Genomic DNA, 25,839 nt, shown 5'->3' on the forward strand with positions numbered 1-25,839 from the left:
AGGAGAAACGCCTTCACTCAGATGGTGGTGACCAGTGTGGAATGAGCTGCCAACACAAGTGCTGCATGCGTGCTCGGTTTCAACGTTTCAGCCAAGTTTGGATAGGATGGAGGACTATGATCCTGGTGCAGGTCAATGGGTGTCGGCAGTTTAGCAGGTTTTGGCATGGACTAGATGGGCCAAAAGGCCTGTTCCTGTGCTGTACTTTTCCATGACAACGACTCTGGAAACACTGATTCGTTACGTCAGGCTTGTTACACGGAGCTTGGGAGGGTGAGACTAGAACTAGAGCTCGTGAGTTAAGGGTGAAAGGTGAGAAGTTTAAGGGGAACATGAAGGGAAACTTCTTCACTCGGAGGGTGGTGAGAGTATGGAGCAAGCTGCCAGCAGAAGAGATAGATGGAGGTGCGATTTCAACATTTAAGATACATTTGTACATGGATGGTAGGGCTACAGACTGGGTGCCAGTCAATGGGACCAGACAGATTAGTGATTCAGCATGGACGAGATGGGCCAAAGGGCCTGTTTGTTTACTGTAGTGCTTTCTGACTGTGAATGTAAACCACCAGGCAACTTCACAAGATGGAATATCGTGGGTTCAGGGTGCAGTCAACTTTTTCAAAGGCAACTATGAATCGGCAAGAAATCACTTCCAATAAATCCTGTCAAAAAGGGGGGAAATTAATCAAGAGAGCTGATATTTCCTTCAATGGATACGCAGTCTATCTTGTGGCTTGCAGTGCTGTTGACCTTTCACACAATAACACAAATGGTGGGGCAGAGTACTTGATCAGCGAAGTCACTCGGCAATGCCATCCGATGGATGAACGGTGGCCTGCGATAGATTAGAACTGACGGCTCTGTAAAATGTTGTTTCTTGCAGAAAGCTGTCTTTCTTTAACCAATACATGGAGAGCAATGCCTATGACCTGGAGGTGCTGTGGAGCAGTATTGAAGACCTGATCATCAAAACCATTCTGTCTGTGTATCCGGCCCTGAGGAACACCTACCTCACCTGCTTCCCAAATCACGGGTCTGGGAGTGCTTGCTTTCAGCTCCTCGGCTTTGACATCCTGCTGGACCACACCTTGAAACCCTGGCTGATGAAGGTACGCGCGTCTCTGGGATACATAAAGGTTAAGCAGATAATTTAGGTGACCGCATAAAACATGCAAATGTAACATCATGATGGGACGGCCAGTAATATCGTGAAGGATCGCACCAACCCTGCTCACTGTTTGTCCCCACTCCCATCAGGGAGGAGGCTCTGTAGCATCCACACCAGGACCACCAGACTCAAAAACTGTTACTTTCCCCAAGCAGTCCTCCAAGAGGACCGCAACCATGTTGTAGGGTTTGGAGGCTTGCGCGCCTCAATGTCCCGGAGAGGTCTGCATGCTGGAGCCGGGGCTTTAGGCTTTGGCTCTGGGTAGGGTCACCCATGACAAACAGGTCAAAGGGTAGAGGTCAGACTGAGAGCGGTGTACCGGTCCTCCAGGTTCGAGGGCTCAACTCAGCACTAACAGCACTGACCACTAAAACAAAACTGTTACGCAAACAGCAGTGAAGAATCCTCTTACATCTGAGTGTGGCGGTGTTCCTGAGTCTCCACCTGGGACTTACATGTCCGACAGTAGTGAAAACCGAGAGGAAGCTACGGGCATGATCAAGGAATCTCTGAACACCACCAGAGATGGAGGACCTTCACTGTTGTCCTAAACACCAGCGCTGTAATGGTCAGTCAGTAAGTCCCCAAGTACTGAGGCTGATCAACACCCCCACCCACTAACCCACCCCTCCACACACCCGCAACCACCACTACTTTATCATTTCCTGTCAGAGTCACCTTATGTACAGAAACTCCTGTGCCCAGCGTCACTTTATGGACATACAATCAAGCTATGCATATAAGCTATCTAATGTATTTATATTTACTGTGTTTTTTCCCATTATTATTGTGTTTTTTTTTCCACTTTTCCACTATTATTGTTATCGAAAAGGTGTTATATTTGGATGTGTGCAGTGTAGAGAATAAGGTCGATGAACTTGTGGCACAGTTGCAGATTGGCATATATGATCAGAATTAGAATCGGGTTTATTATCACCGGTATGTGTCATGAAATTTGTTAACTTAGCAGCAACAGTTCAATGGAAATGTTCAGGAACAGTTATTACCCCACTCAACCATCAGGAAGAAGGTACAGGGTCTTGAACCAAAGGGGATATCTTCACTCACCTCAGCATTGAACTGCTCCCACAGCCTATGGACTCACTTTGAAGGACTCTTCATCTCATATTCTTGATATTTATTGTTTGTTTATTTATTTATTCTGGATGTTTTGTTTGATTCCTTTTAAATACTGTGAATGTCCTCAAGTAAGTGAATCTTAGTGAATCAACATATGCCTATGGTCATATGTACTTTGATAATAAATTTACTTTGAACTTGACTTTGAGTAGAAGAGCAGAACACAGTGCAGAAGCAGTTTGACAATCACAGCCTTAAGATAAAAAAAAAAGTTAAACCAACTTTCTGACCGTTATCCCAAAATCTGCTCCCTGTGGAAACAGATAGATGGGTTCATAAAGAGAGATTTTGGCACATTGGTCTTCATTAATCAAATTGTTGAGTACAGAAGCTGAGTTGTTAGATTGAAGCTCTTGAAGATATTGGTGAGGCCTACTTTGGAGTATTCTGGTCACCTAACTACAGGAAAGATATCAATAATTTGAAAGATAGCAGAAAATATTCACAAGGATGTTGCTGGGTCTCGAGGGCCTGAGTTACAGGGAAAGTTATTCTCTAGAGCACAGGGAATCAAGGAAGATTTGATAAAGGTGTACGAAACCATGAGGAACATAGAGTAAATGGAAGCATGCTTTTGCCGCTGAGGATGGGTGAGACTAGAACTAGAGGTCATGGGTTAATTGAGAAAGGTGAAATGTTTAAGGGGAACATGAAAGGGATCTTCTTCACTCAGAGTGGTGAGAGTGTGCCAGCGGAAGTGGCGGATGCGACATTTAAGAAAAGTTTAGATAAGTATGTGGATGGGAGGGGTATCGAGGTCTATGGTACAGGTGCAGATTGATAGGAATTGGCAGAATAATATTTTGGCATGGACTAGATGGGCCAAATGGCCTACTTCTGTCATTTAGTGCTCTTAGACTATGACACAATGGAAGATATGCATCTGTAGATGGGTGGAGGACCATGGTCGTTTATGATAGTTCCCATAGACAAAGACCTGGCATTTGTCCATAGTTAAATCCACATTAAAATGGTTCCAGAGAGGAAGACACCAGAGGGTGATTAAAAACAAGAGAAAATCTGCAGAGGCTGGCAATCCAAAGCAACACGCAACACGCAACACACACACACACACACACACACACACAGACACACAAATACACACAAACACACACACACATACACAAAGACATACAAGGTTGTTGGTGATATGTGAAACCAGGAGATGGGGAGTGGGGAGGTAAAGATCTGAGAAGTTGGTGAAAGAGATAAAGGGCTGGGGAAGGGGGAATCTGATAGGAGAGGACAGAAGGCCATGGAAGAAAGGGAAGGGGGAAGATCACCAGAGGGAAGTGATGGGCAGGTAAGGAGATAAGATGAGGGAGCAAAATGGGAGTGGGGAATAGTGAAGTGGGGGGGGTGTCATTACCGGAAGCAGGAGAAATTGTGTCATCAGGTTGGAGGCTACCCAGACGGAATAAGGAGATGTTCCTCCAACCTGAGTGTGGCCTCATCACGGCAGTAGAGGTGGCCATGGACTGACATGTTGGAATGGGAATAGGAAGTAGAATTAAAATTGGTGGCCACCAGGAGAAGTGCCACACCTGCACTTGGATCTCCTCCCTCACTACCAATCGGGGCCCAAACGGTCCTTCCAGGTGAGGCGACATTTCACCTGTGAGTCTGTTGGGGTCATCTGTTGTATCCGGTGCTCCTGGTGTGGCTTCCTGTATATCGGAGAGACCCAGCCCAGTTTGGGAAACCGCTTCAACGAGCACCTACAGTCCATCCACCAGAGAAAAACGGGACCTCCCGGTGGCCACCAATTGACCTGGATGAGGAAGTGGAGGGATGGGTTAGTAAATCTGCTGATGACACAAAGGTTGGAAGTGTTGTGGATAGTGTAGAGGGCTGTCAGAGGTTACAGCGGGACATTGATAGGATGCAAAACTGGGCTGAGAAGTAGCACCCTATCTGGGTCACCTTCTTAATGGCTCTAGTCCAGGGCTCCAGCCAGCATTGTTCAATGGTCTTTACCCCCAGACCCGTGCCTTTGTTTTTTTTTCAACTTGGCCTGGTTCAAACCAGTTAAGGTAGCTGACCCAGGCACTGAGCCTAATGAGGTTGTAGATTTCTTCTCCACGTCTGCCACTTTACATTATAAATAGCTGCTTGTCTGAGAGTGGTCCCGGGTTAGCCGGTCGTTAGCTGAAACTCCTTGCATCCACATTCAATTGCTCTGATTAGATAATCCCAGAGCTAGAATCGAAGAGTTCACAAAAAGGAGGGTGTGCAAGGACAGTCTCACAAAATGGCCGCCTCCACCTCCTTTCAGCATGTGGCAAGAACAAAGACAGTTTGTTTGCCTACTTCCACTGCCCTTGATTCATTTGAATTCACTGATTTGTAGACTGTTGTTCTTTTTGGCCAACACTATTAATTTTTAATTATTAATGTTGCAGGTTAAGCATTCCCTGAGCTCTGTGATGGACTCCAATCTTGATCAAGAGGTGAAGGAGGATCTTCTTTATGATACACTCTGCATGATTAACCTTGCAGCTTGTGGCCGGCAGAAAGACTTGGAGGAAGAGAGGCCGCGAAAGAAGGAACAGCTGCCTAAGATCTGGTGGTCGCGGGAGTACAGGTGACTGAAAGACTGAAGAGTGCCACGTTGGGCAACGATAATTAATGAATATTCCTACTGTCAAATTCAGCTGCACACACAAAGTGCTGGGGGAACTCAGCAGGCCAGGCAGCACCCATTTAGAACAGAGATGACGAGAAATTTCTTTCGCCAGAGGGTGGTGAATCTGTGGAATTCATCGCCACAGATGGGAGTGGAGGTCAAGTCATCGGGTATATTTAAGGCAGAGGTTGATAGATCCTTGATTAGTCAGGGCATGAGGGGTTATGGGGAGAAGGCAGGAGATTGAGGCTGAGATGGGAAGGGATCAGTCGTGATCAAATGGCAAAGCAGCTTCGATGGGCCAAATGGCCTAATTCTGCTCCTCTTACGGAAATGAACAAACAGTCGCCATTTTGGGCCGAGACCCTTCTTCAGGACTGGAAAGGAATAAAAAGGTGTGGGGAGGGAGGGGAAGGAGGATAGCTAGAAGGTGATAGGTAAAGCCAGGTGGGTGGGAAAGGTGAAGGGTTGGAGAGGAAGTAATCTGATAGGAGAGGAGAGTGGACCGTGGGAGAAAGGGAAGGAGGAGGAGTGCCCAGGGGAAGGTGATCGGCAGGTGAGAAGAGGTGAGAGGCCAGAGTGGGAAACAGAAGCAGAGGGAAGGAGGAAGGACTATTTCCCCAGAAGGGGAAGCCGAAGTATGCGTTCAGAATAAAGAAGTGGGCAGGAAATTCATTGAAGACTGTACCCACCTTGCAAGCTCACTTTTCCAAAAGCACCTTGGGTTTCTGAAAACAAGAGACCTCATGCCATCTCAGAAGATTTTTTCCCCTCAGGCAGTTCATCTGATCAACCATCCTAGTTACTCCCCCACCGACCCCCAACCCCCTCTAACTATTACCCTGTCACTGCACTGAACTGTAAACACTATAAACCACATTTTGATACGCTGTCTACCTTGTAAATCCATACTGGGTATTTATATATTTATGCACATTATATTCCATATCCAAACTTTAACCTCTGGCTTACCTTTGTCTACTTCCTTATTCTTTAATGGAGGGTCTTGGCCAGAAACATTGACTGTTTATTCCTTTCCGTAGATACGGCCTGACCTGCTGAGTTCCTCCAGCATTTTGTGTCTGTTACTTTGGATTTCCAGCACCTGCGGAATCTCTTTTCTTTATTCTGTATAATTGCTGTACATTGTTGGATTTTGTCGCCTGTCGTGCCCTGACCAACATCACGCAGTGAATTCCAAATACGTGCAAACTTATCTGGTGCATAAAGTTGATCCTCGATCTTAATGTTAGCCTCTCCTATCCTTTTATAAAAGCTTCCCCGCCAAAGTATCGCTGCTATTCCCTGCACATTTTAAAGTTCCACATTTTCCCACTGCTCAGGCAGAGCCACTGAGCACCTCTGTGCCATCCGCCACCAGCGTGACATTCTGCTGGCCAAAGATTTTAATTCTGATTCCCATTCCCACATGTCGGTCCACGGCCTCCTCGTGCCAAGGTGAGTCCATCCTCAGGGTGGAGGAGTAACACCTTATATTGTGTCTGGGTAGCCTCCAACGTGACAGTATGAATATCGATTTCTCCTTCTGGAAAACAAATTTCAACCCTCCCCCCCATTCTTCACTATTCCTTCCTCCATTCCTTTCTTCTCACGTGCCTATTACATCCTTCTGTGTCCCCTGCTCCTTCCCTTTCTCCTGTTGTCCACTCTGCTCTCCTATCAGATTCTTTCCTCTCCTGCCCTTGACCTTTCCCACCCACCTGGCTTCACCTATCACCTCCCAGCTATCCTCCTTCTCCTGCCCTCACCTTCTTATTCAGGCATCTTCCCCTTCCTTTCCAGTCCCGATGAACGGTCTCAGCCCGAAATGTCGACTGTCTATTCCCTTCCACAGATGCTGCCTGACCTGCTGAATTCCTCCAGCACTTTGGATTTCCAGCAACTGCAGACTTTCTTGTGTCAGAAGTTCCTCCTGCTGCTTAGAGCTGCAACAAAGGGGAAAGGAGATGGATTCAGCAGGCAGGAAGAGGTGGAGTGAGGACTGTGGGCTGGACTGCGCTCGAGAGGACTAGAACATATCACCAAGGAAGTAATGCTGAGGCTTTATAAGGCACTGGTCAGACCGCACTTGGAGTATTGTGAGCAGTTCTGGGTGGCGGGCGGAGATACGTTTCTACCAAAGGAGGTGTAAGGTGCCCCTTCCCCCCTCTGGCTTGCAGGTCACCCTTGGACAAGATGTAGCACCTGGTTAGCCCCCTGATCAGGGAGTAGGTGGTGGATAGTCGTATGAGCAGCCGGTGCAGATCGCAAGTCCTGGGTATGTGACCACTGACGCCAGGCAGACAATCTCTGAAGAGTATTGATAATGACTGGGGTCACCCGTCTTTTAAAGACACTGGCCCAGAAGAAGGCAATGGCAGACCACTTCTGTAGATAACTTTGCCAAGAGCAATCAATAGACAATAGACAATAGGTGCAGGAGTAGGCTGTTCAGCCCTTCGAGCCAGCACCACCATTCACTGTGATCATGGCTGATCATTCACAATCAGTACCCTGTTCCTGCCTTCTCCCCATATCCCTTGACTCCACTATCATTAAGAGCTCTATCTAGCTCTTTCTTGAAAGCATCCAGAGAATTGGCCTCCACTGCCTTCTGAGGCAGAGCATTCCACAGATCCACAACTCTCTGGGTGAAAAAGTTTATCCTCAACTCCATTCTATGTGGCCTACCCCTTATTTTCAAATTGTGGCCTCTGGTTCTGGACTCCCTCAACATCGGGCACATGTTTCCTGCCTCTAGCGTGTCCAATCCCTTAATAATCTTGTATGTTTCAATCAGATCCCCTCTCATCCTTCTGAATTTCAGTGTATACAAGCCCAGTCGCTCCAATCTTTCAGCATATGACAGTCCCGCCATCCCGGGAATTAACCGCGTGAACCTCGACTACACTCCCTCAATAGCAACAATGTCCTTCCTCAAATTTGGAGACCAAAACTGTACACGATACTCCAGGTGTGGTCTCACCAGGGCCCTGTACAACTGCAGAAGGCCTCTTTGCTCCTATACTCAACTCAACTCCCCTTGTTACGCCATTAGCTTTCTTCACTGCCTGCTGTACCTGCATGCTTACTTTCAGTGACTGATGAACAAGGACACCAAGATCTCGTTGTACTTCCCCTTTCCTAACTTGACACCATTCAAATAGTAATCTGCCTTCCTGTTCTTGCCACCAAAGTGGATAATCTCACATTTATCCACATTAAACTGCATCTGCCCACTCACCCAACCTGTCCAAGTCATCCTGCATTATCTCAACATCCTCCGCACATTTCATACTGCCACCCAGCTTTGTGTCATCTGCAAATTTGCTAATGTTACTTTTAATCCTTTCATCTAAATCATTAATGTATATTGTAAATAGCTGCGGTCCCAGCACCGAGCCTTGCGGTACCCCACTAGTCACCGCCTGCCATTCTGAAAGGGACCCATTAATCCCTACTCTTTGTTTCCTGTCTGCCAACCAATTTTCTATCCCTGTCAGTACCCTACCCCCAATACCATATGCTCTAATGTTGCCCACTAATCTCCTATGTGGGACTTTATCAAAGGCTTTCTGAAAGTCCAGGTACACTGGCTCTCCCTTGTCCATTTTCATAGTTGCATCCTCAAAAAATTCCAGAAGATTAGTCAAGCATGATTTCCCCTTCGTAAATCCATGCTAACTCGGACCGATCCTGTTACTGCTATCCAAATGTGCCGCTATTTCATCCTTTATAATAGACTCCAGCATCTTTCCCACCACTGATGTCAGGCTAACTGGTCTATAATTCCCTGTTTTCTCTCTCGCTCTTTTCTTAAAGAGTGGAATAACATTAGCTACCCTCCAGTCCTCAGGAACTGATCCTGAATCTATAGAACATTGGAAAATAATTACCAATGCATCCAAGATTTCTAGAGCCACCTCAAGTACCCTGGGGTACAGACCATCAGGCCCTGGGGATTTACCATCCTTCAGTCCCATCAGTCTATCCAATACCATTTTCTGCCTAATATGAATCTCCTTCAGTTCCTCCGTTACCCTAGGTCCTCCGGCCACTATTACATCTGGGAGATTGTTTGTGTCTTCCCCAGTGAAGACAGATCCAAAGTACCTGTTCAACTCGTCTGCAATTTCCTTGTTCCCCATAATAAATTCACCCGTTTCTGTCTTCAAGGGCCCAGCTTTGGTCGTAACTAATTTTTTCCTCTTCACATACCTAAAGAAGCTTTTATTATCCTCCTTTCTATTCTTGGCTTGCTTGCCTTCGTATCTCATCTTTTTTCCCCAAATTGCCTTTTAAGTTATCCTCTGTTGCTCTTTAAAAGTCTCCCAATCCTCTGGCTTCCCGCTCATCTTTGCTATGTTATACTTCCTCTCTTTTATTTTTATACTATGCTTGACTTCCCTTGTCATCCATGGTCGTCCCTTACTCCCCTTAGAATCTTTCTTCCTCTTTGGAATGAACTGCTCCTGCACCTTCCCAGAAGTACCTGCCATTATTGTTCCACTGTCATCCCTGCTAGGGTATCTTTCCAGTCAACTTTGGCCAGCTCCTCCCTCATGGCTCCATAGTCCCCTTTGTTCAACTGCAATACTGACACTTCCGATTTTCCCTTCTCCCTCTCAAATTGTATTTGAAAACTTATCATATTATGGTCACTACCTCCTAGTGGCTTCTTTACCTCGAGTTCCCTTATCAAATCCGGTTCATTACACAACACTAAATCCAGAATTGCCTGCTCCCTGGTAGGTTCCAGTACAAGCTACTCTCGGAATCCATCTCAGAGGCACTCCACAAACTCCCTTTCTTGGGGTCTGGACCAACCTGATTTTCCCAGTCTACCTGCATGTTGAAATCCCCCATAACAACCGTAGCATTACCTTTGCGACATGCCAATTTTAACTCTTGATTCAACTTGCACCTTATATCCAGGCTACTGTTTGGGGCCCTGTAGATAACTCCCATTAAGGTCTTTTTGCCCTTACAATTTCTCAGTTCTATCCATACTGACTCTACATCTCCTGATTCTGTGTCGCCCCTTGCAAGGGACTGAATTTCATTCCTCACCAACAGAGCCACTCACCCCCTCTGCCCACCTGTCTGTTCTTTTGATAGGATGTATACCCTTGAATATTTATTTCCCAGCCCTGGTCCTTTTGCAGCCATGTCTCTGTTATTCCTACAACATCATACTTGCCAATTTCCAACTGAGCCTCAAGCTCATCCACTTTATTTCTTATACTCCGTGCATTGATATATAATACTTTTAATCCATTAGAGTACTCCCCTCACCTTTCACATCGATTCCTATTGCACTTGGCCATACTCTCCGATCCCTTCCTGAGCTTTCTGCCCTGTTAATTCTGTTGTCTTTCTTAACTTTCCTTATTCTCTCTTTCCCTTTAACTCCATCCTTATATTTCCTCTCTTTCCACCCCCCCACTATTAAGTTTAAACACACCAGTGTAGCAGTGGCAAACCTGCCTGCCAGAATGCTGGTCCCCCGCCTGTTAAGGTGCAACCCGTCCCTTTTGTACAATTCATCCTTGCCCCAAAACAGATCGCAGTGGTCTAAGAATCTAAATCCCTGCTTCCCATGGGGCCATGGCCCAATCATGGCCATGGGACCAAGATCGCCCATGTCATACAGCACGGCACATAATGATGATGTCATGTGACCCAGCACATAATGATAGAAACATAGAAACGTACAGCTCAATACAGGCCCTTTGGCTCACAGAGCTGTGCCGAACCTCGGGTTACCCATAGCCCTCCATTTTTCTGAGCTCCATGTACCTATCCAGGAGTCTTTTAAAAGACCCTATCATATCCGCCTCCACCACCGTTGCCGGCAGCCCATTCCACGCACTCACCACTCTCTGTGTAAAAAAACTTACCCCGACACCTCCTCTGTATCTGCTTCCAAGCACCTTAAAACTGTGCCCTCTCGTGCTAACCATTTCAGGCCTTTAACATCAAAAAAAGTTGGGCTGGCATTGGAGAAAGTCCAGAGGAGGTTCAAAAGAATGATCCTGGGAATGAAAGGGTTAAGTTTTGAGGAGAATTTGATGGCCCTGGGCCTGTACTTGCTGGAGTTTAGAAAAATGTGGGAGGATCACATTGAAATCTATCAAATATTGTAAGGCCTAGGCAGAGTGGATGTAGAAAGGCCGTTTCTTTCTGTACGGGAATCTAAAATCAGAGGACACAGCCTGAGAATACAAGAATGTCCCTTTTGAACAGAGACAAGGAGGGATTTCTACAGTCAGGGGTGGTGAATCTGTGGAAATAATTGCAAAATATGGCTGTGGGGGCCACGTCATTGGGTAAGTGGAGGTTGATAGGTTCTTGTTGGGGGACTTCCGGTAGCGCTCATGGAGTGAAGTCGCGTTCTTGACTCGCTCCATTACCTCTGAGTTTTTTTTCTCTATGGTCAGCTATACTTTAATTAACCATTAAGGCATCAACTCTTACAATACTTTGAATTAAACTGAATTCTCCGACAACTGGATGGAACTTAGATCTGCTATGTCTAAGAACGAGAAAGACGGCAAGGATGGTAAACCTCCGGTTAAACCGAAAGCTACTGATCTACCTCCGACTGAATCACCGGTGACTTTGAAAGCGATAGCGGAGTTAATTCAGAGGGAAATTTCAACCTCTGTTAGGGAGATGATTCGTACGGAAATTGCAGGCTTTGTTAAAGACCTGATTCATACGGAAATCTCAACTAATTTCCAGAAAATTGCCGATTCAATTGATAAGATGCAAACATGTATTGCGGAACATCAGTCGGCTATATCTGATCTTCAAAAATTCGCGCAACAAAGTGAGCTTAAGATGGGGAAAATCGAAGAAACAATTAATGTAATGAAGAAGAAACTTGACTTTTTGACTTTTAAAAACTCTGACTTGGAATCTAGAATGCGACGGCAGAATTTACGAATGATTGGCGTGAGGGAAGCCGCTGAAGGTAACAACCCCATGAAATATTTCTCCCAACTTTTAAAAGATGCATTCCCTACTGTATTTCCTGACCAACCACCGCTACTGGATCGTGTTCACAGAATCCCATCATACTCGTCTAGGTCAGATAGACCTAGGCATGTTATCTTACGTTTTCATTACTTTCAAGACAAGGAGAGACTGTTTCGATTCGCTCGATCTAAAGGTTTCATTGATTTTTCGGATCTTAAGTTCCGATTCGTGGAAGATTTCAGTAAACCAATCTGGGACCAACGGGTCCGTTACAGATCCGTGATGTCGGAATTCTATAAGAGGGATTTAAGACCAGCGCTGCTGTACCCTGCACGTCTAAGGATTCGCATGTCAGATGGAGCCCTTCGTTTTTTTGATTCTCCATCGGATGCCCAGAGTTATCTGGATCAACTTTCATCTCCAACATCTTAATTGCTTTCTTTTTAATTTTCTCCGTCGATCGGAGGCTGTGAATTGGTTGGTTTTAACTTTTCTGTGCCCTATTTGGGCAGAAAAGTTTACTTTCGATTTCTTAATATGGCTACTAAACTTTCTTTTTAACTGCGTCATTTCTTTCTTTTCCCAGGGGATTCTGGGTGGTTACTTCCCTTTTGTCATCTTACGTATTTCCTGTGCGGCCTTAAATTTTGTAGTTTTTGTTTAAATTTTATTCTGTTTTGCTTTTTATAATCACTTTATGTTAATAATCCTATTTTTTTTGTTGCTGTGTCTATTCATGAGTTTGAGGTTTATTGTGGTTTTTTTTAATATATATTTTCCGGCTTTTGTTCTGTTCTGTGTGTATTCTAATTGAGCTAACTTTTTTTTTACTTATTTTTTTACTGTTTTACAATTAGCTGATCCTTTTCATATTTATACCTTTTTTTTAGGGAGCGTATACCGGAAGTCATGGGGGTAGTTTTAGCGCTTGCTTCTTTCTGGCGGGTCTGCTTTAGATTTTGCCTTGGGGTCTTGGGCTGGGGGGTGGCGGGAGGGGCTTCACGTTTTAGTTTGTTTTTCTTTGGGCTATATACATTATTGAAGTACTGGTTGCGTCCTTTTCCCCGGTATCTTTTGTATGTTCTGTTTCCTCTCCGGGTTTGTGGGTCGCGCCTATTGTCAATCCTCCTTGTTGTGGGTTGACTTTAGGATTTATGGAGTCTATTATTAATTTTGTCTCCTGGAATACTAATGGTCTTAATCATCCTATTAAAAGAAAAAAAGTTTTTAAAGTGTTCCGGAGACTTAAAGCACAAATTTTATTTTTACAAGAGACCCATGTACGGAGGGGGGACAGACTACGTTTTTTCAAATTCTGGAAGGGACAACAATTTCATTCGAACTCCAATGCTAAGATTCGAGGCGTCTCTATTTTTATAGATTCCTCAGTTACTTTTATACAACAGGATATTATCTCTGATCCGAATGGTAGATTTTTATTGGTTAGTGGTTTACTATTTAATAAAAAAGTAGTTTTGGTGAATGTTTATGCTCCTAATATGGATTGTCCGGAATTTTATAAATCATTGTTTGATCAGTTTCCGAATTTGAACGAGTTTTCATTGATTTGGGGCGGAGATCTTAATACCTGTTTATCTCCAGCTTTGGACCGTTCGGCTCCTTTACGGACTTTACCTAATAAATCTGCAAATTTGATTAATTTTTTCCTTTCTGATTCTGGGTCGACGGATATTTGGCGTTTTCTGCATCCTCAGGAAAAAGATTTTTCCTTTTTTTCACATGTTCATCATTCCTATTCAAGAATTGATTATTTTTTTATTGATTCTCGTCTCATTCCTTCAGTGATTAAATGTGATTATGATTCTATAACCATTTCGGATCATGCTCCACTTAAGCTTTCTATTAAAATTATGGCCAATATACCAAACAATAGACAATGGCGTTTTAATTCGCTGTTGCTTCAGGACTCGGACTTTGTTAAATTTATGAATGAACAGATTGAGCTTTTTTTTATAATTAACCATACAGAAGATATTTCGGTTAACACTCTTTGGGACACTTTTAAAGCCTATATTCGGGGTCAGATTATTTCGTATTCCGTTGCTCTGAGGAAGAAACAGAAGCAGGAGGAGATGGCAATTGTGGACAAGATTAAAGAAATTGATAAGAAATATGTTATGGCTCCTTCTGAGGAGCTATACAAACAAAGAACTGAACTTCAAATGGAACACAGTTTACTACTCTCGTCCTCGATTGTAAACCAATTAAAGAAAACAAGAAGTGATTTTTATGTTCACAGTGATAAAATTGGCAAGCTGCTGGCTAATCAATTGAAATCTAATTATGTTAAATCTCAAATCAATCAGATTTATAACCAAAATGATCGATTGATATTGGATCATGTGGGGATTAATCAAACCTTTTGTGATTTTTATTCTTCTTTATATCAATCAGAGTCTCCTCGAGATTCTAAATATATGAATGATTTTTTAGATAAGTTAGACTTTCCTCAGATTTCACAGGATATGTCTTCTTTATTAGATACTTCCATTACAATGGATGAGATTAAGAATGTTATTTTTTCTATGAATCTGGGGAAAGCTCCTGGCCCTGATGGGTTTACCGTTGAATTTTATAAATGTTTTGCTTCTTTATTGATTCCTTGGCTCTATAAGGTTTTTGAGGCTTCTTTGAAACTTGGTAAACTTCCGGAATCTTTTAATAGAGCATCAATTTCTTTAATACTAAAGAAGGATAAAGACCCTGCTCAATGTGCATCTTATAGACCAATATCTTTATTAAATGTTGATTCTAAAGTTTTTTCTAAGTTATTAGCAAATAGACTAGAAAAAGTACTTCCTTCTATTATTTCGGAAGACCAAACGGGTTTTATTAAAGGTCGTTACTCTTTTTATAATATTCGTACATTGTTAAATACCGTTTATACTCCCTCACAAAATGTTCCTGAGTGTGTTATTTCTTTAGATGCCGAGAAAGCTTTTGATAGAGTAGAATGGCCTTATTTATTTAAGGTGCTTGAAATGTTTAATTTTAGCCTGAAATTTATATCCTGGATTAAACTGTTATATCACTCCCCTGTAGCCTCGGTTCGTACTAACTCTTTAAACTCACCTTTTTTTCCTCTCTTTCGTGGTACTCGACAAGGCTGTCCTCTTAGTCCCCTATTATTTGATATTGCATTAGAACCTCTTGCAATTGCTATTCGAGAATCTTCAAATATTACTGGGATAACCCGGGGATTAAAGTCCCATAAATTATCACTCTATGCTGATGATTTACTTTTATATATTTCTAATCCTGAGAGATCTATTCCTGTTGTTTTAGAGTTATTAGCACAATTTGGTCTTTTCTCAGGTTATAAATTAAATCTTAGTAAGAGTGAACTTTTTCCGATTAATAAACATCTTCCCTTATATTATAAATTTCCATTTAAATTGATTAATAATTACTTTTCATATCTTGGGATTAAAATTACTTGTAAACATAAAGATTTATTTAAGACTAACTTTTTACCATTAATAGACCATATTACTCAACTTTCATCTAAATGGTTTCCTTTATATTTAACTTTGATTGGTCGTATTAATGCAGTTAAGATGTTTTTTTTGCCAAAATTTTTATATGTGTTTCAGGCATTACCAATTTTCGTTCCTAAATCTTTTTTTGATAAAGTCGACTCTAAAATTTCTTCATTTATTTGGCAGAATAAGAATCCGAGACTGGGTAAAATACATTTACAGAAAGCTAAGAGAGATGGAGGTTTAGCATTACCTAACTTTAGATTTTATTATTGGGCTATTAATATTCGACATATGAAATTTTGGTTACTTGACCGGGACATACTATCTATTCCTAAATGGGTAGCATTGGAATTACAATCTGTTCAGGGTTATACACTTGGTTCTATTTTAGGTTCCTCTCTTCCTTTTGATTCGAAACGCCTTAAGCAGGTCTCTAACCCGATAGTTAAATATGCTTTGCGCATTTGGTTTCAATTCAGAAAATTTTTTGATCTTAATCAATTCGGGTTAGCGATTCCTATTTTAGGCAACATATTTTTTCCTCCCTCTTTTACGGATCGCGCTTTTCAAACTTGGAAGACTAAGGGTATTTTACGGTTTTTGGATTTATTTTTAGATGGTTCCCTTATGTCTTTTGAACAATTATCTAATAAATATAACTTATCAAGAATACATTTTTTTAGATATTTACAAGTTAGAAATTTCCTAAGTACTATACTTTCTTCCTTTCCAATGCTTCCTCCTATATATATTTTAGATTCGATAATTAACCTTAATCCATGTCAGAAAGGTGCATCGGCTATGATTTATAATATTATTATGAAACTTAGGAAAGCTCCATTTGATAAGATTAGGGTAGATTGGGAACAGGAATTGGGGCTTACCATTTCTGTGGATGATTGGGGGCAGATTTTACAATTAGTTAATACTTCCTCTATTTGTGCTAAACATTCCCTAATTCAATTTAAAGTGGTTCATAGAGCACATATGTCCAAAGATAAGTTAGCGCGTTTTTACTCGCATATTAATCCTTTCTGTGATAGATGTTCGGGGCAGATAGCCTCTTTAACTCATATGTTTTGGTCTTGCCCTACTTTGGAAACTTTTTGGAGAGATATTTTCAATATTATTTCTAAGGTATTAAATATAGATATCTCTCCTCACCCTATTACTGCTATCTTTGGACTACCTAAAATTTCTAGTAATCTTTCCCCTTCAGCCCGTAGAATGATTGCTTTTCTTACTTTAATGGCGAAAAGATGTATTTTACAACATTGGAAAGAGCTTAATGCTCCAACTACCTTTTTTTGGTTTTCTCAGACGATTTTATGTTTGAATCTGGAGAAAATTAGAAGTAACCTTTATGATTCTTCATTTAAATTTGAACAGATTTGGGGACCTTTTATTCGATATTTTCATTTAATGTAATATTTACCCTTCTTGTTTTTTTTTCACTGTTTTAATGGAGGTCGGGATTGAGGACGTGATTTTAAGTTTAACTCTGTTTGGTTTCAAGTTAGCCCATTGCTTTGCTTTGCTTTTAGGTAGTTGCACGGTGGGTTTTTTTTTGGGGGTTTTTTTTTCTTTTTTTTTTCCATTGATATATATAAAATCTAGTATACTATTATGTTATCTTGGTTTCTTATGCTTAAATTACATTGTTTGTAGTATTTTCTTTTTGGTATTGTTATCTTTTGGAATTTTATTGTACTTTAACATTGTATTAATGTTTATATGGCTTACCTTTTTTGTATACTTACTCAATAAAAAGATTTAAAAAGAAAGAAAGAAAGAGATTCTAAATATATGAATGATTTTTTAGATAAGTTAGACTTTCCTCAGATTTCACAGGATATGTCTTCTTTATTAGATACTTCCATTACAATGGATGAGATTAAGAATGTTATTTTTTCTATGAATCTGGGGAAAGCTCCTGGCCCTGATGGGTTTACCGTTGAATTTTATAAATGTTTTGCTTCTTTATTGATTCCTTGGCTCTATAAGGTTTTTGAGGCTTCTTTGAAACTTGGTAAACTTCCGGAATCTTTTAATAGAGCATCAATTTCTTTAATACTAAAGAAGGATAAAGACCCTGCTCAATGTGCATCTTATAGACCAATATCTTTATTAAATGTTGATTCTAAAGTTTTTTCTAAGTTATTAGCAAATAGACTAGAAAAAGTACTTCCTTCTATTATTTCGGAAGACCAAACGGGTTTTATTAAAGGTCGTTACTCTTTTTATAATATTCGTACATTGTTAAATACCGTTTATACTCCCTCACAAAATGTTCCTGAGTGTGTTATTTCTTTAGATGCCGAGAAAGCTTTTGATAGAGTAGAATGGCCTTATTTATTTAAGGTGCTTGAAATGTTTAATTTTAGCCTGAAATTTATATCCTGGATTAAACTGTTATATCACTCCCCTGTAGCCTCGGTTCGTACTAACTCTTTAAACTCACCTTTTTTTCCTCTCTTTCGTGGTACTCGACAAGGCTGTCCTCTTAGTCCCCTATTATTTGATATTGCATTAGAACCTCTTGCAATTGCTATTCGAGAATCTTCAAATATTACTGGGATAACCCGGGGATTAAAGTCCCATAAATTATCACTCTATGCTGATGATTTACTTTTATATATTTCTAATCCTGAGAGATCTATTCCTGTTGTTTTAGAGTTATTAGCACAATTTGGTCTTTTCTCAGGTTATAAATTAAATCTTAGTAAGAGTGAACTTTTTCCGATTAATAAACATCTTCCCTTATATTATAAATTTCCATTTAAATTGATTAATAATTACTTTTCATATCTTGGGATTAAAATTACTTGTAAACATAAAGATTTATTTAAGACTAACTTTTTACCATTAATAGACCATATTACTCAACTTTCATCTAAATGGTTTCCTTTATATTTAACTTTGATTGGTCGTATTAATGCAGTTAAGATGTTTTTTTTGCCAAAATTTTTATATGTGTTTCAGGCATTACCAATTTTCGTTCCTAAATCTTTTTTTGATAAAGTCGACTCTAAAATTTCTTCATTTATTTGGCAGAATAAGAATCCGAGACTGGGTAAAATACATTTACAGAAAGCTAAGAGAGATGGAGGTTTAGCATTACCTAACTTTAGATTTTATTATTGGGCTATTAATATTCGACATATGAAATTTTGGTTACTTGACCGGGATATACTATCTATTCCTAAATGGGTAGCATTGGAATTACAATCTGTTCAGGGTTATACACTTGGTTCTATTTTAGGTTCATCTCTTCCTTTTGATTCGAAACGCCTTAAGCAGGTCTCTAACCCGATCGTTAAATATGCTTTGCGTATTTGGTTTCAATTCAGAAAATTTTTTGATCTTAATCAATTCGGGTTAGCGATTCCTATTTTAGGTAACATATTTTTTCCTCCCTCTTTTACGGATCGCGCTTTTCAAACTTGGAAGACTAAGGGTATTTTACGGTTTTTGGATTTATTTTTAGATGGTTCCCTTATGTCTTTTGAACAATTATCTAATAAATATAACCTATCAAGAATACATTTTTTTAGATATTTACAAGTTAGAAATTTTCTAAGTACTATACTTCCTTCCTTTCCAATGCTTCCTCCTATATATATTTTAGATTCGATAATTAACCTTAATCCATGTCAGAAAGGTGCATCGGCTATGATTTATAATATTATTATGAAACTCAGGAAAGCTCCATTTGATAAGATTAGGGTAGATTGGGAACAGGAATTGGGGCTTACCATTTCTGTGGATGATTGGGGGCAGATTTTACAATTAGTTAATACTTCCTCTATTTGTGCTAAACATTCCCTAATTCAATTTAAAGTGGTGCATAGAGCACATATGTCCAAAGATAAGTTAGCGCGTTTTTACTCGCATATTAATCCTTTCTGTGATAGATGTTCGGGGCAGATAGCCTCTTTAACTCATATGTTTTGGTCTTGCCCTACTTTGGAAACTTTTTGGAGAGATATTTTCAATATTATTTCTAAGGTATTAAATATAGATATCTCTCCTCACCCTATTACTGCTATCTTTGGACTACCTAAAATTTCTAGTAATCTTTCCCCTTCAGCCCGTAGAATGATTGCATTTCTTACTTTAATGGCGAAAAGATGTATTTTACAACATTGGAAAGAGCTTAATGCTCCAACTACCTTTTTTTGGTTTTCTCAGACGATTTTATGTTTGAATCTGGAGAAAATTAGAAGTAACCTTTATGATTCTTCATTTAAATTTGAACAGATTTGGGGACCTTTTATTCGATATTTTCATTTAATGTAATATTTACCCTTCTTGTTTTTTTTTCACTGTTTTAATGGAGGTCGGGATTGAGGACGTGATTTTAAGTTTAACTCTGTTTGGTTTCAAGTTAGCCCATTGCTTTGCTTTGCCTTTAGTTAGTTGCACGGTGGGTTTTTTTGGGGGGTTTTTTTTTCTTTTTTTCCATTGATATATATAAAATCTAGTATACTATTATGTTATTTTGGTTTCTTATGCTTAAATTACATTGTTTGTAGTATTTTCTTTTTGGTATTGTTATCTTTTGGAATTTTATTATACTTTAACATTGTATTAATGTTTATATGGCTTACCTTTTTTGTATACTTACTCAATAAAAAGATTTAAAAAGAAAAAGAAAGAAAGGTTCTTGTTTAGTAAGGGGGGGTCAAAGGTTATGGAGAGAAGGCTGGAGAAAGAAAATATCTCAGCCGTGATGGAATTCTGGAGCAGGCTCGATGGGCTGAATGGCCTCATTTTGCTCCTGTGTTTTCTGGTCTTATGGCAAGAGATCGATTTTCAAAAGGAATAACTGACACCTCCTCTTTGCTTTCATATTAGAGCTGACGAGACTCGAAACAACCAGGCTACCTGGGTGGAACAGGTGGAGAAGTACGAAGACGAAAACATGGGGAACTTCAAAAGGATCTACCCGAGCTCCACTTCAGAGAAATATGAGAAGTTCTTGGAAACAGTTGACTCCAAGGCTCGGGAAGAATTTGTCAGGCAGGTTTACACTGCCCCTCCCAGTCCTGCCCCCTCCCTCCCTCCCTCCCTCCCTCTCCAGTGTCCCACAGCCACCCAGTGTCCCATCACCTGTCAAGCGGTGAAAGGCCTCGAAAGAGTGGATGTGGGAGATGCTTCCTATGGAGGGAGAGTCTTGGACCAGGGAACACAGCCTCAGAACAGAAACGGAGGAGTGTCCTCTTAGAAAGGAGGAGAGGAGGAATTTCTTTAGCCAGAGAGTGGTGAATCCGTGGAATTTGCTCCACAGGTGGCTGTGGAGGCCAAGTCATTGGGTATATTTAAAGCAGATGCTGATAGATTCTTGATTGGTCAGGGCATGAAGCGATAAGGGGAGAAGGTAGGAGATTGCGGCTGAGAGGGAAAATGGATCAGCCATGATGAAATGGCAGAGCAGACTTGATGGGCCAAATGGCCTAATTCTGATCTGCATCTTATGATCTTAACCACATTCTCTACTACCCCTCTATAATCCCTCCCCAATCCTTTCACCCTCTTTCTAATCCCACACCACTTCCCCACTACCCACAACACAATTGTGTCGCATTCTGGTTGCCTCATGATTGGAAAGGTGCAGAGGAGGTTTACCAGGATGCTGCCCAGATCAGAGAGCATGTTTTTATGGGAATGGGTGAACGAGTTAGGGCTTTTCTTTTTGGAGCGAAGGAGGGTGAGAGGTGACTTGATGAAGGAGATGAAAAAGGCATAGATCAAATGGGCAGTCAGAGACTTTTTCCCAGGTTGGAAGTGGCTAATGGGGAAGGGGGGCATCATTTTAAGGTAATTGGAGGAAAGTATAGGGGGGATGTCAGAGGTAAATTCTTCACACAGAGTAGTGAGTGCATGGAACACCCTGCCAGGGGTGGTGGTAGAGGCAGATACATTAGGGACATTAAAGAGACTGTTGGATGGGCACATGGATGATAGAAGAATGGAGGGCTCTATGGAAGGGAAAGGTTAAATTGACCTTAAAGTAGGTTAAAGATTAGCACCACATCGTGGGGTGAAGGGCCTGTACTGTGCTGTCAGGTTCTAAGTTCTGTCCCTCCACAGCTATATATTCTTACCATCATTAAGGACCCCCACCACCCAGGACATGCCCTCTTCTCATTGCTACTATCAGGGAGGAGGTACAGGAGCCTGAAGACCCACAGTCAACGATTCAGGAACAGCTTCTTCCCCTGTGCCACCGGATTTCAGAATGGACATTGAGCCCAGGAACACCATCTCACTGTTTCTTGCAGTCTTTTTGCACTACTCATTTAGTTTAATTTTTAGTATGTTTTCTATTGCAACTTACAGTGTTTTTATGTCGCAAGTTTCACAACAACTTTCCCGATATATGTTAATGATGTGAAACCTGATTCTGATCAAGTGTGGTGATTCATCACTGGTGATACGGAACAGAATCATGATTTGGTTTCATATCACTGGGGTACGTCGTGAAACTTGTTGTTACGTGGTAGCAGTACAATGTAATACATAATAATCAAAACTGTGAATTACTGTATATATATAATAGTTAAATTAATGAAGTAGTGCAAAAAGAGGGGGAGAACAGTAGTCAGCTTGTGTTCATGGTTTCATTGTCCATTCAGAAACCTGATGGCTGAGGGGAAGGAGCTGTTCCTGAGTTGTTGAGTTTGTGCCTTCAGGCTCCTGTACCTCCCCCCGATGGTTGCAGTGAGAAGAGGAGAAGAGGGCATGCCCTGGGCGATGGGGGTCCTTGATGGTGGAGGCCGTCTTTTTGAGGCATCGCTCCTTGAAGATGCCCTGGATGCTGGGGAGGTGAGTGCTCATGATGGAGCTGACTGAGTTCACAACTTTCTGTAGCTCCTTTCGGTCCTGTGCAGTGCCCACCCCCCCCACCATACCAGATGGTGATGCAGCCGATTAGAATGCTCTCCATGGTACATCTGTAGAGATTTGCAAGTGTCTTTGCAGACATACTAAATCACCTCAGCCTCCTCATGATATACAGCTGATGTTGTGCCTTCTTTGCAACTGCATCGATATCCTCAGAGATGTTGACACCTAGGAACATGAAATTGCTCACTCTCTCCACTTCTGATCCCTCTGTGAGGACTGATGTGTGTTCCCTCGTCTTACCCTTTGAGGTCTGCGATCAGATCTTTGGTCTTACTGACGTTGAGTGCAAGGTCAGGTACACTTCCCATTCCTATGTCAAAGAGCACCCCACCCCCCTCAATGTTAGACTCACGGGTGATTCTTGCCCCCGGTACTGCTCCCTCTGGAACAGCTGAGCGTGCTGGCCCTACTGGGCATGAGGTTGGAACATTGAAGGGGTGGGAGAGGGCATTGTTAATATTGGTGCAATGGCTTGGTATTGAAAATCTCGCTATCTCTCCAGGCAGATGCACGGGGAAATTCAACAGAGTCAGGAGCAGAAGGAAATGCTCCTCAAAGAACCGGGGTTCCCTGAAGAGAACCTGCAAGAAGAGTCCCAGTTGCAGGAGAATCCGACCCTGTTGATCTTGGTGAAGCCAAAGTCACCAGAAGGGCTGCAGACGTCATCATCCTCCACTCCTGTAAGAGTTACACTTGGTTGACGTGCTAAGTGGCCTTAGGTGGGACAAATGATTTAATCTACGAGATGTAGATGATTTCAGCTGAGCTGAAATCTTGTAGATGATTTACAGCTCAGCTCAAAGCAACCTCTCAGCTAAGTCAAGATTGGGAATTAAATATCCAAGGATATCAGGTTATACGGTATGATAGGCAGGAAGGTAAGGGAGGTGGAGTAGCGCTCTAAGGATAAGATCAGTGCGACAGTGAGAGACGGTATAAGATCTAAGGAGCGGAATATTGAGTCCGTCTAGGTAGAGATTAGGAACAGTAAGGGAAAAAAAATCACTGGTGGGAGTTGTCGATCAGCCACCAAATAATAACATTACAGTGGCACAGGCAATAAACAGAAATATCTCAGGAACGTAAGAATGGAACAGCAGTTATCATGGGAGACTAACTTGCACATAGATTGGGTGAATCATGTTGCTCAAGACAGTCTTGATGGCATTCTTGAACAGCGTGTTACTTAACCTACAAGAGAATGTGTTATCTTAGATCTGGTCCTGTGCAATGAGAAAGGTAAAATTAGTGATCTTGTAGTTAGGGATCCTCTTGGAAAGAGTGATCACAGTATGACTCAGTTTCCCATACAAATGGAGGGTGCAAAAGTAGTCTGGGAACACAGGCTATATGGTGGGACTATTGAGGAGCAGTGGAAGTCTTTCAAAGAGATTTTTCACGGTGCTCAACAAAAGTATATTCCAGTTAAAAGCAAGGACAATAAGGGTGGGGAGAACCAGTCTTGGATAACTAAGGACATTAAAGAAGGTGTCAAACTAAAAGCGTGTGAATAGAAAGCCTCCAAGAGTAGTGGGAAACTGGAAGACTGGGAAAATTTCAAAAAGCAACAAAGAACCATCAAGCAACTAATAAAGAAAGGGAATAAGGAAAGAAAATAAACTAAAATTCTCTGGACTGTGGGCAGGTTCTGGTGGATTAGAAGACGGCGAATGTCACGCCACTGTTCAAAAAATGATGTAGGCAAAAGCAGGTAACTACAGGTCAGTTAGTTTAACATCTGTAGTTGGGAAAATGCTTGAAGCTATCATTAAAGAAGAAATAGCGAGACATCTGGCAGGAAATGGATCCATCAGGCAGATGCAGCATGGATTCAGCAAGGGCAGATCCTGTTTGACAAACTTACTGGAGTTCTTTGAGGATATAACAAGTGCAGTGGATAGAGGGGAACAGATGGATGTTATTTACTTGGACCTCTGGAATGTGTTTGATAAGGTGCTGCATAAAAGACTTATCCATAAGATAAGGATGCAAAGAGTTGGGGTGATGTATTAGCATGGATACAGGATTGGTTAACTGAAAGAAAGCAGAGTTGGGATACATGGGTGTTACTCTTTTTGGCAATCAGTGGTGAGCGGTGGTGCCATACGGGTCGGTGTTGGGCCTGCAACTGTTCACGATATATATTAACGATCTCGAAGAGGGAACCGGGTGTAGTGTATCGCTTAAGTTTGCTGATGATACCAGATTGAGTGGGAAAGTAAATTGTGCAGAAGATACAGAGAGATACGTATAGATAGGTTAAGTGAGTGGGCAAGGGTCTGGCAGATGGAGTACAATGTTGGTAAATGCGAGGTCATCCACTTTGGAAGGAAAAATGGAAGAGCAGGTTATTATTTAAACGGTAAAAATTTCCAGCATACTGCTGTGCTGAGGGATTTGGGAGTACTTGTGCATGAGTCACAAAAGGTTGGTTTGCAGGTGCAGCAGGCTATCACGAAAGCAAATGGAATACAGTATTGGCCTTCATTACCAGAGGGACTGAATTGAAGAGCAGGGAAGTTATGCTGCAACTGTACAGGGTACTAGTGAGGCTGCATCTGGAGTACTACATGCAGTTCTGGTCTCCATACTTGAGGAAGGATATACTGGCTTTGGAGGCAGTTTGATGGTCAGGTTGGGATTGGTGCGGGGAGAGTAGAGGGCAGTGCATTCAGTGGAGGAGTGAAGGAGTGATGAAGTCTATATCCCGTCGGCAGTTCGAGATGAGAAGATCCAGAGCAGGCAGAGAACCAGAGTGGGGAGTCCAAGGAGAGGAGGAAGTGAGTAAGGGTAATTTCAGAGATGTGAGAGCTGATCTTTTACACAGAGAGTGGTGGGTGCCTGCGTTGGTGGTAGAGATAGATACATTAGAGATTTTTAAGAGACGTTTAGATAGGCACATGAATGTGAGGAAGATGGGAAGATATGGACATTGTGTAGGCAGGAAAGATGAGTTTAGTGAGCTATTTGATTACTAATTTAATTGGTCTGGCACAACATTGAGGGCCGAAGGGCCTGTTCCTGTACTATACTGTTGTATGTTCTATTAAAGGACTCCTACCCTCAGCTGCAGGGATATCTTTGAAGGAACGTCTGAGGGTCACGCCAGTGGGTCTTTTCACTGGTTTAGCCTTCAGCCCAAGTGGGGCTTTGGTTTGGAGGTTGGGAACGCGAGCTGGCTTTCAAGTTAGCAACCAAACCTGTTGGCAGATGTTTTGCCCCTGGCCAGACAGCTTGGTGTCAGCGTGAGTGAGAGAGAGAGAGGATTCCAGTCTTTCTGCATGTAAGGATGTAATGCTGAGGCTTTATAAGGCAGTAGTGAGGCCTCACCTGGAGTCTGGTGTGCACTTTTGGGCCCCTTATCTCAGAAAGGATGGACTGATATTGGATGTTTGAATAGACAGCTCAGGCAATGCATCACCAAATAATTAGATAGGGCGTCAAAGGGTAAAGGGAAAATGGGTTTGAGAGGGAAATGGATCAGCCATGATGAAACAGCGGAGCAGACTCGA

At 41.8% G+C, this 25,839-nt stretch overlaps 1 protein-coding gene and 1 long non-coding RNA gene across 8 annotated transcripts in view; one reads left to right on the forward strand and one right to left on the reverse strand.

Moving 5' to 3' along the window:
* Positions 1–25,839, forward strand: part of LOC134352871 (tubulin polyglutamylase ttll6-like) — a 137,051-nt gene that overhangs the window by 87,722 nt on the left and 23,490 nt on the right. For all 7 annotated transcript variants that reach the window (XR_010019488.1, XM_063060416.1, XM_063060420.1 and 4 more), the window contains 4 exons: positions 884–1,109; positions 4,711–4,892; positions 20,276–20,444; positions 22,834–23,007. Coding sequence is in view for 6 of the 7 variants with exons in the window: in XM_063060416.1 (XP_062916486.1) it covers positions 884–1,109; positions 4,711–4,892; positions 20,276–20,444; positions 22,834–23,007 (751 nt within the window). In the remaining variant the exon portion in view is untranslated. The remainder of the gene's footprint in view (positions 1–883; positions 1,110–4,710; positions 4,893–20,275; positions 20,445–22,833; positions 23,008–25,839) is intronic.
* LOC134352873 (uncharacterized) overlaps positions 1–25,839 on the reverse strand; it is a 73,613-nt gene that overhangs the window by 22,307 nt on the left and 25,467 nt on the right. Inside the window, exon 2 of the long non-coding RNA XR_010019490.1 lies at positions 1,011–1,121. This is a non-coding gene — a long non-coding RNA (uncharacterized LOC134352873). The remainder of the gene's footprint in view (positions 1–1,010; positions 1,122–25,839) is intronic.

The sequence above is a fragment of the Mobula hypostoma genome, chromosome 10, assembly GCF_963921235.1.
Source record: "Mobula hypostoma chromosome 10, sMobHyp1.1, whole genome shotgun sequence".
Classification (NCBI taxonomy): domain Eukaryota; kingdom Metazoa; phylum Chordata; class Chondrichthyes; order Myliobatiformes; family Myliobatidae; genus Mobula; species Mobula hypostoma.